The following is a 15,235-nucleotide window of genomic DNA, read 5'->3' on the forward strand; positions in this document are numbered from 1 at the left end:
GAGGAGCAGCACTTTCAGCTCAAGGAGCCTCATTACCACTCCGGTATTATGGATAAAAAACCAGTCCCTCAAGCTTGCAGACCACCAGCTTTCCTGCTAGTCCCAATCATCATTAGATAGTACTTTCCTTTCCACGACTTTACAGTGCTTCCCAGATGTCTCTTAAATCCAATTAAAAACTCCTGAGTTGAAGCTTTCCTTCTTCTAGCAACTGGTTTGTGTGGTTTCAGCTTTTAGTGTTCCACGCTGGTTGCTAAAAGTTTATCCTGTCACAGAACCGCTTATAAAAATCTCCGCCGTGCAAAACCACATTCTTCTCCTTCAGATCATAAATGAGCGCAACGGGGATCCACGTTTTGTTCTTTCTTGTTGCCTAGTTCTCTGGAACCTTCTGCAGCCTGACTTGGATGACGGTGTGTGCTGTGTCAGATGCTGGCAGACTGACATCATGAGTGAGTGCTTTGGAGGAAGACCATGGCAGGCATTCTCCAGGACTGGCCAGATTTAGTTTAGCAAACTTTTAAATGAAACCCCAGGCCCTTCTGGAGTAAGAAGAGAAAGTAAAAACACAGTAAAGATAGGAGAGCCCAGAGGAAAAGAGAGAGAACTAAAAAGGCTGCAACTTTGGAAGGCAGGAGGAGGTAGATTTATTTGGGGAGTGTTTTTGCCAATGCATCCTGATCTCAGATTTCTGCTGTGGCTTCTTGTTGCATCAGTTTCTATGAAAATTCCTCTTTCTCTGAACTCCTACAGAAGCCTAGAACTGGCTTTCTACACCAGACAGGCCAAGTATTTCCAGGCAGCCTTGGAAATGTCCCCCTTAATGTGTTTTTTTTTTTAAATGTTTTTCAGTTTACAAGACAGTTCCTTCACTAAATTAGACTAAGCTGATTCAGGCAGCATTTTTCCCTCCCTGGAGATCTGGGAATATTAAAAGTTCTAGCTACACAATAAACTTTCTATAATTTACAGAGCACTCTCACATTGTGAACCCTAATAAAACCATGGCATGTGGGAGTCTCGGAGTCATGTCAAAATGAAAAGGACACAGTCTGGAAAAACAAAAGCAACTTCAAAGTAAATTCATTTTTTTACTTTCATTAACACTGTCAAATGTGGGAGGGCTGGGGGTAGATATTATGGGCACTTGAAAAATTATTAACTCTTTTGTCTTGTCAGTAATACATGTTCTCCTCTGGTCCTCACAATCACAGCCTAAATTAGGTAGGTCACAGATATCCTATTTTACCTGCGAGGAGGCTGAGGATTAGAGGTTAAATGACTCACTCTTAGAATGTGCTGGCAGCAAGAGGCAGACCCAATATGGCCTGGTATGCTGACCACATCACATCGCTTCCTAACAAATGCTAACCAGCTCTTTTCCCTGACCAGACATTGCTTTCCTTGTTCATGGAGAAGGCATTGGCAAATAGTAACGAACTGTTTAAGTTTTTATTCTCTGCAAGAATAGCATCATCCGCAGATAGAGAATATTGTGCATTTGTGCTTTATCTCAATGTGGTATCATTTTACTCAATGTTGATAATTGGAAGATAATAATTCATTTTGTCATTTTATTTTAAAATAAAAAATATAACAAATGCTGTTCTAGCATAGGAAATGCTTGATATGTTGTCTATCTGTGAACACAAGTTAAGTTTTGGGGCAGAGTTCTTCTCCAAATATAATCTAATCTGAGTACACATATACTGGTGGGACATGTTTTATGATAAATCTGTTTCTCTGAGATTTCTTGACTTTCTTACTACATGAAACATGCAATGAGACTGTTTTTAAATAGGAAGTGAACTTGGGGATTTGAATATTAAAATAGAAATAATTATCTAATATTATTATAGTTCCAAGGGCCTTTTCTCTTAATTAATTTGTTAGTTCTTCAGCATAAGATGAAATATCACAAACCAACCTACCTTCTAATTCAAAATTTTGGGCCTATAATGAAGAGATGATTAGCAAATTTTCTATTCCTTGGACCTCCCTTTTTTTCTTTGCTTCCTTCCTTCTTCGCTCCTTCCATTTCTTCCTAAATTTCAATATATTCCATTCAATGTATAAATTATTATATGAGAAAATTACACTTAAAAACCTGTGGAAGTTGAAATGGTTTAAATATAGACATATAGTAAGAAGGTATTCAATATGTTTATTCAGTAACTTAAAAAATTCTTATACTTTGGAAAATATTCCCAATCTCTTAAATATTCATTAAACTGATTTTATGGGAAAAAATAATAAAAATAATTTTTCTGAACAACGATTTTATAAAAGTGACTGAAAATATGATGCATTATAAAGTGCAAGTGACTCCAGCATCTTCAGAATGTGTACAGGCTCTCACACCCCATTGTCTGATTTTACATTGTTCGATGGATGATTCTCTCCCAAAACAAAATACTTCATTCAGCCATATTGGGCCAGTACCTGCAATAATCAGATATAAATCCATAAGTAAGCATAGTTGTGTGTTTGTGTGGGGTAAAGCCATTAATTCATTCACTCATTAAACAAGACAGTGTTGATCATTATCTATATGCAAGTTCTGTGCTCTATTAGAATTTAAAAATTAATTCCCTGTCTCAGAAAACGTTATACTCTATCAATGTGTAAATTACTAAAATACAAAGCCATAAGAGGTATAACAAATGCACATATACAGTTCTATTGAAGCAAAGATTAAAGAGTGATTGATTTTTTTAAAGGACTTAGTTTATTATTAATCTAAAAATAAGGAAGGCAATTAACCTTAATTATTATGGGTTTATGTATTAATAATAATGTGATGATCTAAGTGTATCTAGATCTAAAGGGTCTTGGGGTGCATTGAAACACATGATATACCAGAGAAGGGAGAATTCAATAGTGGCCTCTTTCTCCCTTTCTTAGCTTCCATTGTATTTCAATTTACATGAACCTGTTTTACCAAATATATTATCTATTTTTAATTAAATGGATGCTAGTCTCAAATTAGCAAAGGGCTCAAACTATCCTGGTAAGGAAACCATGGATTAAGAACATCACATATTACAAGCACAAGCGAACAACAAGAAAGTGACAAAGCTAATACTTACTCTCTTTGAGCTCAACTCAGATACATTATAAGGAAAATCAATGGCTGTCAGCAGTAGGCTAACCTAGCAGATACTTAACTAACTAAATAAATAAGTTTAACCTCTATTTATTTGATAAAGACACTATTTTATCAATGAACAAGAAAAAAATGTTTTTTTGAGAGGAGTCCATGCTATCAAAAGATAACTTTGAAAATAAATATTTGGAAATGTCTTTCTTATATTCTCTAGTTCTCCTTTCTTTTACACTTAAGACTTCTGAAAACAGAATCTTTGAGAAACTTCTACATGAATTATTTAATCATATTTTGTTAAATATATAAAATTGCAAACTCCCTGATGAGCTTTCAAGAACATTTCATGCCATCAAGAAACCAATGAATTAGTAGTTAAATTTCAACAAACACATTTGTAAAATTGGCGGATGGTAAATAAACACCTTAATACTGTAGGCATAATAACATATTTCTTACATTTTGATCAGTAAGATGTTGAATGGTTCTCCTTCAGTCACAAGAGATATATAAAACATATTTAAAAATAACTTCAGTAGCTGGGCATGAGATCACTTGAGAGCAACCTATGCAACATAGTGAGACCCCATCATAAAAGTTTAAAAAAAAAATACTTCAACTTAGAAACAGACCTCTGTGTAGTTACATGATATAGTGTTAAATGAAGCCTTGCTTTTCAAAGGCCTATATAATAATGATATATTCTGTGAGCTCAGTGAATAAAATATAACAATATGTACATGGTTAATAATGTGTATATAATTGTATAGTAGTGTGTATATATATAAATAAATTAGCAGATATTAGTGATTTTGTAAGTTACAGTTTGGATAACACTGGAGCTAACCTTAAAAAATGGAGAGGCTTTTCATATGTATAAAAAAAATCATTCCATATGTAGGAACAGCATGAAAATGCTTGATGTATTAAAACAGTTAACAGTCTCCTTGCATCTAAAACCCAAATATATTAATGAGAGGAGGAAGACTCATCGGTAAGGTTAGGTAGAAAGCTGGGGCCATATTATAAAAATACTTACATTTTATATTATGAGTCACTAAAATAAATGACATCATCAGATCTATAATTTAAAAGAGTAGGTCTGCAGAAATGTTGAAATTGGATTGAGAAGAGGGAATCTGTAGATTAGGAGAGTTAATGGATGTCTATACAGACATTTTGTTTGAATACTCATGTTTTTATTTGCACTAGAATTAGACACAACTTTTTGATTTCTACATGTAAAATAAATTGGTACATTCATTTAATTTTTGAATAATTTTTGCCATCAACAGAAAGATTTAAACATGAGACAAATTATATTCTGGTGTGCATTATCAAGTTAATCATGAAAAATATATTTTTTATTTACTATAATCATAATTAAATTATTGGAATTCAAACAATGATTCTATTATAAAAAAGCAAAGGTTTTCCTGGGCTGATCAAGTATAAGAGTAGTAATGGTAAGCTGGACAGCTCAATTATTTTTTGAGATGTTTATAAGAATTGAGGCTTTTCAACTTGGAATTTTAAAGCAGACAAAAAGGAAAGAATAAGGGAATATGATCTCAAAATCAGAAACCTTTCAAGGGACAATTTTTGGTTTCCAAATTGTCTTTGTTAAAGATGGCACATTCCCTTTTGTGTTTGTGATTATTTATATGTGTGAACGTGTTTGTATGTGTAGGTGTGTTTGTGTATTTATATTTCCTTTTAAGTATTAAAGTCTATAAAAACTCCCAAGGACTACTTAAAAATACAAGCAAATAAAAAAATTGCACAAATAATAAAACTATTCCCATATTAACAAAAGCAAAGCAATGTCCTACAAAGCAGTGGGACATTTATAAGTTGTATTTCTTATATTTATTGATGCTTATGAATTATTGATATATAAATAAACAGAAGTTAATTTTTGGTGAAAGCCATGGCTCTGTCCTAATTTTGGGAACACAAAAATGGAGTGACTTCATGGCTTCCGGACCCAGGGGACTGTGATACTTTTGCCCTATATTTTGTAGATCTAGTTACTGGATTTAGATTTCAGCACTGCAGAATTTTTATCAGCCAGGAAAAGAAAATTAAGAGTGAGAATCAAAGATGGCAGACAAGAAACACCGTCAGAGTGTCTCTGCAGAAAAGACAGATTCTAGCAGAAATTAGAAGAAAAAAGCAAGAAGATGAGCATACATTGGACAAGGGTCAGAAGGAGGGGTACCTAAGACCATGGGAGGAAGTTTCAGAGAACTGGAAGCAGAGACCTCTGGAGCAGCCTGGAGATCAGTGGCAAGGGTAGGTGATGCGGTTAACTTTCCCCTCCCTGGCATCTCAGACTACTGGTGGGCTCCTCAGCGGGTGGAGAGACCTGTGGACACCAGCCCAGAGATGGCCACCACCAGCGAGCAGTAAGCCTGTAGCGGACGTGGCACCAGGCTCCCAACTCTCGCAGGGCACTTCTCTGTGCACAGACCCGAGCTGCGGGGCAGGCGCCATATTGTCTCCTTCTCCCCTCCCCCATCCCTAACTGCGGCTGCCAAGAGAGACAATATAGCCACCAGCTGGAGGCACCTCCAGGGAATGGGACCTTCCCTTTGGGGCCCTACAGCTGACTGAGGAGAACTCAGACGGTGAGCTCACTACCTGCCAGCCCTCCCAGGTGCTGCTGGCACGGTGATCCCAGAAGAACAGGGCAGCCCCTGAGGCTGAGAGACACAGACTCAGCTTGGGCTCCCCATGGGTGAACTGGGACTGGCATTCCTCTTCCTGGTGGGGATTTAGTTTGAACTCTGGGGCCCAGAGGTCAGACTGGCAGACAAGATCCCGTGCACCCAGGTCTCCCATTGCCCAGGGCACAGAAGGAATATATGCAAACAGCCTACTGAGGTGTGTGTGCCTTCAGGGGCAGATCAGCATCCTACAGCAACCTCCTCCCAAAGGGAGGCCTTGTGCACAGCCCAGGTGGCGTTCCTGTGCAGGGAATTTCCCTGCCAGCATCACAGCCAGGGGAGGGCCAGTGGCATGAGTTCTGGCCTGCTGGCAGAGGCCCAGGAGTAGCCACAGAGTTGGGGAGGGTGGAAAGAAGAGAAGCCTGCTCCAGACTGTAGGTCTCAGACAGCCTACCCCACACGCAGCCTGAGTGAGGCCATTCCAGCCCCTCCCTGACAGCTTTTCCTGGAAGCAGAGAACAGAACTTTGACCCCTGCTAACAGCATTGGTGGTGCCTGAGGGCAGGCTTACCCAACACAGCTCCACCCAGACCTACTCCTAGACCAGCCCTCACTGAGGGGGGGAGAAAAGGACACACCTGGAAGTCCCAGGGCCCCACCCAACCACCTGAGGCACTAGAGTGCCTCTCGAGAGGAACAAGAGCTGGTTACAGGACATAAAAACAACAGCGTAGCCTGTTCCTCCAAGCAAGCACCACCTACTGATAGGGAGGATATTCTGCACACGCTTTTCATGGCATCTACTGAGTTATCATACAGGGAGTGGTCGAATCTCACCCACAGACACCACTTACCAGCTCAGAAATTAAACAAGGCATGTGAATACCCAAACAAAAACCTAAAGGAAAGAAGCAACAACTGATCGACATGAGAAGAAATCAGCGAAGGAATTCCAGAAATATGAAGAACCAAACGGAAACCAAACCCCCAAAGAGGAACACCAGCCCCTTAGAAATGGACACCAACCAAAATCAGGCAACCAAAATGACAGAAGAGAAATTTCGAATGTGGATCACAAGAAAATTCAACAACCTGCAAGAACAACTCAATAACCAACACAAAGAAACCACAAAAAGCCTCCAGTACCTGGAACAAAAATTCACTAAAGAAATCGATACAATGAAGAAAAGTTTAACCAAACTCCTGGAAATGAAGAATCAATTCAGAAAAGAACAAAATACAGTGGAAAGCCTCAAGAACAGGGTAGATCAAACAGAATAAAGACTCTCAGAGATTGAAGATAACACCTTCCAATTAAAGAAAGCAGTCATAGAGATAGAGCAGAGTAACAAGAGAAAAGAGCAAAGCCGACAAAAGATGTGGGATTATGTGAAGAAACCTAATGTGAGGGTCATAGGTTTGCCAGAAAGAGAAGAAGAAAACACTCAAGGGTTGGGCAAGCTATTTGAAGATATAATAGAGAAAAATTTCCCAGGCCTTGCTAAAAATCTCAATATACAAGTTCAAGAGGCTCAGAGGACCCCTGGGAGATTCAATGCAAACAGGAAGACGTCATGACATGTAGTCATCAGACTGACCAAAATATCAACTAAAGAGGCCCTTCTAAAAGCTGTAAGACGAAAGAAGCAAGTAACATACAAGGGAAGCCAATTTGAATAACACCAGACTTCTCTACTGAGACTTTACAAGCAAGGAGAGACTGGGGCCCCATTCTCACTCTTTCCATAAATGCCTATATCCAAAAGTCAAAAAGATCACAAATAGACAACCTAATGAATCATCTCAAAGAGCTGGAAAAAGAAGAACAGACCAACCCCAAACCCAGCAGAAGAAGTGAAATCATTAAGAGCAAATCAGAACTAAATGAAATTGACAACAGGGAAACTATACGGAAGATTAATAAAACAATAAGTTGGTTCTTTGAAAAAATAAACAAAATTGACACACCATTAGCTAGACTAACGAAAAGCAGAAAAAAAAATCTCTAATAAGCTCCATCAGGAACAATAAAGGAGAAATTACAACTGATGCCATGGAGATACAAGATATAATTTATGAATACCACAAAAGCCTTTATGCACACAAACTGGAAATGGACAATTTCTTAAAAACACACAGCCTCCCTAGGCTCAACTAGGAAGAAATAGAATCCCTGAACAGATCAATATCAAGTACTGAAACTGAAACAGCAATAAGAAACCTTCCTAAAAAGAAAAGTCCTAGACCAGATGGTTTCACACCCGAATTTTACCACGCCAACAAGAAAGAACTATTGTCTATCCTGCAGAAATTATTCCACAACATGGAGAAGGATGGAAACCTCTCCAAAACATTTTATGAAGTGAACATAACCCTGATACCAAAACCAGGAAAGGATGCAAGAGAAAAAGAAAACTACAGACCAATATCCTTTATAAATATAGATGCAAAAATTTTCAACAAAATCCTAGCCAATCAATTCCAGGTGCTTGTCAAGAAACTAACTCATCATAAGCAAGTGGGCTTCATGCCAGGGATGTAGGGATGGTTCGACATTGGCAAATCTATAAATTTAATTCACCATATAAACAGAAGCAAAAACAAAGACCATATGATTCTCTCAATAGATGCAGACAAAGCATTTGACAAAATTCAACACCCTTTTATGATAACGCTAAAAAAATAGGCATAGATGGGGCTTACCTAAAAATGATACAAGCCATATATGACAAACCCATAGCCAATATCATACTGAATCGGGAAAAATTGAAAGCATTCCCGCTTAGAACTTGAACAAGACAAGGTTGCCCACTATCTCCACTTCTGTTCAACATAGTGCTGGAAGTCCTCTCTACAGCAATCAGATAAGAGAGAAGAATTAAGGGCATCCAAATGGGAGCAGAAGAGATCAAACTCTCACTCTTCACTGATGGCATGATATTATACCTAGAAAACCCCAAGGATTCAACCAAGAGGCTCTTTGATCTGATAAATGAATTTGGTAAAGTCTCAGGATACAAAATCAATACACAGGAATCAGAGGCATTCATATACGCCAACAACAGTCAAATTGAGAACCAAATCAAAGACTCAATTCCCTTCAAAATAGCAACAAAGAAAATAAAGTACCCTGGAATATATTTAACTAAGGAGGTAAAAGACCTCTACAGGAGAACTATGAAACACTGAAGAAGGAAATAGCAGAGAACATGAACAGATGGAAGAATATACCATGCTCATGGGTCAGCAGAATCAACATTGTAAAAATGTCTATACTACCCAAAGTGACCTACAGAGTCAACGCAATCCAAATCAAAATACCACCATCATTTTTCACAGATACAGAAAAAATAATTTTACGTTTCATGTGGAACCAGAGAAGACCCCATATAGCAAAATCAATCCTAGGCAATTAAAAAAAAAAAAAAATAGGAGGTATCAATTTACCAGACTTCAAACTATACTACAAGGCTATAGTCATTAAAGCAGCTTTTTACTGGCACAAGAACAGGGACATTGACCAGTGGAACAGAACAGAGAACCCAGATATAAAACTATCCTCATATAGCCAACTAATCTTTGACAAAGCAGACAAAAACATACACTGGGGAAAAGAATCCTTATTCAACAAATGATGCTGGGAAAACTGGATAGCCACATGTAGAAGACTGAAACAAGACCCCACACCTTTCACCTCTCACAAAAATTAACTCACACTGGGTAACAGACTTGAACCTTAGGTGTGAAACTATTAAAATTCTAGAGGAAAATGTTAGAAATACTCTTCTAGACATTGGCCTAGGCAAAGAATTTATGAAGAAGACCCCAAAGGCAATCACAGCAGCAATAAAAATAAACAAATGGGACCTGATGAAATTAAAAAGCTTCTTCACAGCCAAAGAAACTGTCAAGAGAGCAAACAGACAACCCACAGAATGGGAGAAAATTTTTGCAAACTATACATCTGATAAAAGGCTGATAACTAGAATCTATTTAGAACTCAGGAAAATCAGCAAGAAAAAATCAAACAACCCTATCAAAAAATGGGCAAAAGATATGAACAGAAACTTCTCAAAAGAAGACAGAATAATGGCCAACAAACACATGAAAAAATGTTGAACATTTCTAATCATCAGGGAAATGCAAAACAAAACCACAATGAGGTATCACTTAACTCTAGTGAGAATGGCCTTTATCAAAAAGTCCCCAAACAACAAATGCTGGTGTGGATGTGGAGAGAGAGGAACACTCCTACACTGATGGTGGGTCTGCAAACTAGTTCAATCTCTGTGGAAAGCAATATGGAGATACCTTAAAGCGATACAAGTAGATCTACCATTTGACCCAGCAATTCCACTACTGGGCATCTACCCAAAAGATCAAAAGTCACTTTATGAAAAAGACACCTGCACTCAAATGTTTATAGCAGCACAATTCATAATTGCAAAGCTGTGGAAACAACCCACGTGCCCATCTATTCGTGAGTGGATTAATAAAATGTGGCATATGTATACCATGGAATACTACTTAGCTTTAAGAAACAATGGTGATATAGCACCTCTTGTATATTCCTGGATACAGCTGGAACCCATTCTACTAAGTGAAGTATCTCAAGAATGGAAAAACCAGCACCACATGTACTCACCAGCAAATTGGTATTAACAGATCAACACCTAAGTAGACATATAGGAGTAACATTTATCGGGTGTCGGGAGGGTGGGAGGGGGGAGGAGGGGATGGGTGTATACAACCACAATGAGTAAGATATGCAACATTTGGGGGATGGACATGCTTGAAGCTCTTACTTGAGCGGGGAGGGGGGCATGGGCAATATATGTAACCTTAACACTTGTACCCCCATAATACGCTAACATTAAAATTAAAAAAAAAGAAAAGTGAGAATCCTTCCAATAGCTGCAGCCTCAGGAAGGCCATCCCCACAGAGGAAGCACAAGAAAGAAATCGTTTGGTCAATTAATGTGTTGACAAGGTAGCACACATTTTTAAAAAATACGGGAAAGGGATTCATACATGTTAGCATACCAAGGCTGTGGTAATAATAATGAAAATTTAAACTCACTCATTTAAGAATTTACTAAGTGGCCGGGCGCTGTGGCTCACGCCTGTAATCCTAGCTCTTGGGAGGCCGAGGCGGGCGGATTGCTCAAGGTCAGGAGTTCAAAACCAGCCTGAGCAAGAGCGAGACCCCGTCTCTACTATAAATAGAAAGAAATTAATTGGCCAACTGATATATATATAAAAAATTAGCCGGGCATGGTGGCGCATGCCTGTAGTCCCAGCTACTCGGGAGGCTGAGGCAGAAGGATCACTCGAGCCCAGGAGTTTGAGGTTGCTGTGAGCTAGGCTGACGCCACGGCACTCACTCTAGCCTGGACAACAAAGCGAGACTCTGTCTCAAAAAAAAAAAAAAAAAAAAAAAAAAAAAAAAAAAAAAAGAATTTACTAAGTGGCAGGAAACATTCAAAGCACCTTTGATATGTTATCCCACTGAATCCTCAAACAACCTTAAAATATTAAGTGCTATTATCGTTCCATTTACTGTTGAGGAAACTGAAAATCTGAGAGAATAAGTAATTATTGTAGGTTACAGAGCATTCCCACCCTGTGTCTGCTCTGAGCCAGCACCTTAAATGAAGGACTTACTGCAATCCCTTGCATGGTTTGATTCAGTCATTCAGCAAACCTGCCTTGGATGCCTAATGAGTGGACAAAACCAAAATCCTTCTCTCTCAGCCTGACCTCTTAGTGAGGGCTTATGTTCTAGTTAGATAAAGCAATTGAGGTCACATATAGAATTAGTGGCAGAGCTGATCCTTGCATCTAGAACCTTACATTTTTATTCTAGTTCTTTTTTACCAAGGACACAGGAATGTGACAAACACATGGTGCCATTTAATAACTCTGACTTTTGCTACATGGCAAGGATTCAGACACAGTGAACGTGGCTTGAGTTCTTGGGTATAAGACAGTATGCTAAGTTTTCATGTCTAACTTTACATTTACTTATGATAATAACCTTGAAAAATAATGGAAGTTATCTCCATTTTATGGATAAATTAACTGAGACACATAAAGGGTGTATGACTTTCTCAAAATGACAGAGAATAGAGCCAAGCAACAGAACATAATGACACTTAAAACTTAGTGATACTCATTGGTTACACAGATGAGCAAAGAAAGTTATAGAAATAATTTCCAAAGATTTGTTGTTTTATATTAATATATTCAGGACTATTGGGCCTAAGGGAAAAATTTATTTAATACATATTTCCTATCTCATTCCAAATTGTTTTCTGCATTAAAAAATTAATGCAAAGACAGCATAAAATTCATAAAATTTTATCCTCATGTAAACCTAAGAGATAAAAAACAAATTTGTTTTTATTTCTTTAGATAATAACTGTTACTCACTGATTTTTGTTGTTGCTGCTGTCATTGTTGGTTTAGGTTTTTCTTTTTGCCTCTGAACTCTTCTTTGTCCTCAGTAGAAAGCTATGCAAAATTGATGTGTCTATCTTTAGATAGGCTTTTAGTCTCTCCTCCTCTCTCTCCTTCTCTCTCTCTCACTTATCTACCTATTTTCCCATGCATCGATACATCTATGATTTCTTTTACAACCTAAGGGCTATAGAGAGGAAAAATTGATCGATTTTGTGTTTCTAAGAGCAGATGACAATAAAGGTGTTGTCCATGGCTTCTGAGTTTTATGATCTCAGTTTATGATGTTTGAAAATATACCTCACAGAAGATACTATTTTCTCTTAACCTCTTTATAAAAAAGATAGATATTGACATTTCTTTGGGGGATTTGAGTATATTTAATATTACCAACACTTTTATGGAAAAAAGTAATCAGTTTTCATATATTACCAAGATATACCATAATAAGACTTGAGATTAGCTGTTGAATAGAGAAGAGAGTAAGCAAAAGTCACTAATGGTTAAAAGTGTCTGAATGTATTTTAATTATACTTAGTCAGGGCTGGGTGACATGAATCAGTATCACTTTTAAGATTTTTATTTGGGAAATGCCTTTGAACAGTGTCTCCTTTGAGATAAACATTGAGGTTTTGTATTAAAGTTGAAAATGTCATGGGAATCAGAATGGAGACGAGGTCAATGTCAACTGTAGTTTGGATTCCAGTTTTGTAATTTTGGAGAAATTGTTTAGTTTTTTGCAATTTTATTATATGCAGAATAAAAGAATGGGGCTACAATAGTTCCAAGATTTCATCCACCTTTAACATCCTATGATTCTAAGATTCTGGAGAAGCAATCTTCTGAGAAATGAAGTTCTTAAGGATAAAGAACTTAGAAGGATGTTCTGTCTCATGGAAAGAGTGTGGTATGAGAGTCAGGTAAAGGCATGAGTCTTGACATTCCTCCACCATCCCCCATCAGCACCCTAAGGGCCATGAAAATTTGAAAATTTGAGCAAGTTTGGTGATTTCTGTTGGCCATAATTACTTTCTTTATGAAAAATTGGGGTTATAATATCTATTTCTCCCAGACATTGCAAATACTACACGAGATCATATAGTACACACTTGACAAATAATACTTTTCCATACTTAGTACTGTCTTTGTTACTGTAAGTAACAAAACAGATATGTTATAAATTCTATGGCTCTATATTACTTTCCATAATATTCATTATCCAAAAATTTACATTTAAAAACTTTCAACTATATACTGCAGAGAGCAATATATAAGAATTTGAGTTCTGACCCATTGATATATTTTATTTATCTTCGAGATTATTTTTACTTCCACTCACTAAAGGATAGTTCAGAGGTGCAGAGGTATATTTTTCGACTGCCTTCTGTTTGCCTTGCATTTTTTTTTAGAATTCCACTTAGAAAATAACAATCATAGAATGTGAAAGTGATAATACAAAAGCAAACAATAGGCACCTAAGAATTAAGCTAATTTAATAAGCCAAGATTTAAAAATGACATTTTTGTTTAGAATTTTCTTTTGTTTCTATTTTCAGTTTTGGAGCTTCAGCATCATGAACTTAGGAGAAGATGCAATAGCTACTCCAAGACCCAGCTCTGACGTCCTGTGTTAGCATGCATATAGGCTCAGATATACCTGGAACAAATTTCCGTAAGTACCACCATTTTCTGATAAAGCTCATCCGAGTTTGCTACAGGGAGACCACTGGGACAAGAAGTTGAAAATTCTGGACAGGGAGAGAAAAGTGACTCATTCTCCCTTCCCTACCCTGTGTAATGACAAGCACCAGATACCTCTCGGTGCTTCCTTAATTTAACTTGTTTTGTCTACTCAGGAAAAAGAAAGAACATTCCACTTTATGCACAAGGTGCATCCAAATGAAAGAACCTATTTAAAGGAGCATGCTTTAAGCTTTATTCCCATAAATCATTTTGCTTGCAGCTGCAAAGCTAATTGTTCTTAAAACTAACAAGGATTCTATCTGGTAAGCCAGGTTTGCTATTTGAAAACCAGAAAAAAAAAAAAAAGCAGGGGTAGGAGGGAGGTGTTGTGTCTAGAAAATTATATTCTTTCTATAATGGGGGAAATATACACAGGGGATACATTTAATTTTTTTCTTTTTTGTTTCAAGTTTGGTAATGATGTACAATATCAGTCTGATTCTTCTTACTTTACTGAGAGAATAACAAATAATTAAAACTCTAATGCATGTCTCTTTTTCACTCCCCTACCCTTCCACTCACATTTCTAAGTTTCCTTTTCTGTCTCTATTCTGCATACAAAATTGCTTTCTCTTTTCCTTCTGAGTGAAACTGTAAATTTAAGGGGAGGAGTGAAAAAAATAAAAAAAGAGTTTAAACAGCTTTGCATAAAAAGGTTGTTCGCCATGTCTAATCCCCAATCAGTTCACAATGTAAGCCTGTCTCTTAAAATACAACATCCAATGAAGCAGATCATAAAATTTATTTTTCACATTTTTCTTCTTTCAAGCAAATAGCCTTATTTCCGTTTTTATTTTTTTTTCTCCCAGCTCATCTTGCTTTATTATTTTAAAATTCTTACAATCATCCTTCAGTTGTTTGATACTAAACTCTAGGCAGAGACCTGAACCAAGAGCTTGGTCTATATTGAGTAGAGTGGGGAGATGATGAAAATTTCTATGCAGTTTTCTCCTCCAAGAACATCTTTGTACAATGGGAAGTCACATTTAACTTTCTGACCCTTGGAACATCACTGATATCACTATGTAATATGAGACTGATCTGACTCTTTCAAAGAGAATGGCAAATAAACTTGTCATGATACAGTCTGCATTACTGCTAGCAGTGACCTCTGTCAGTATTGAGTAATGCTATGAGACATGTTTTGTAGTAGGCACTTTCCATGTGCTAGTTCACTTAAGATTCAAAACAAATCTGCCAGGTTGGTGGTTATTATTTTCATTTTGTCACAAAGGAAATTGAAACTCTGAGACATAAGTACC

General features: G+C 37.2%; 1 protein-coding gene across 1 annotated transcript in view; it reads right to left on the bottom strand.

Moving 5' to 3' along the window:
* Nucleotides 1-351: 351 nt before the first annotated feature.
* Nucleotides 352-15,235, bottom strand: part of MSR1 (macrophage scavenger receptor 1) — a 234,633-nt gene continuing 219,749 nt past the window's right edge. Inside the window, exon 11 of the mRNA XM_012760365.3 lies at nt 352-2,442. Coding sequence (XP_012615819.3) covers nt 2,309-2,442 — 134 coding nt within the window. The 3' untranslated portion in view covers nt 352-2,308. The remainder of the gene's footprint in view (nt 2,443-15,235) is intronic.

The sequence above is a fragment of the Microcebus murinus genome, chromosome 24 (genome assembly GCF_040939455.1).
Source record: "Microcebus murinus isolate Inina chromosome 24, M.murinus_Inina_mat1.0, whole genome shotgun sequence".
In the NCBI taxonomy this organism is placed as follows: Eukaryota; Metazoa; Chordata; class Mammalia; order Primates; family Cheirogaleidae; genus Microcebus; species Microcebus murinus.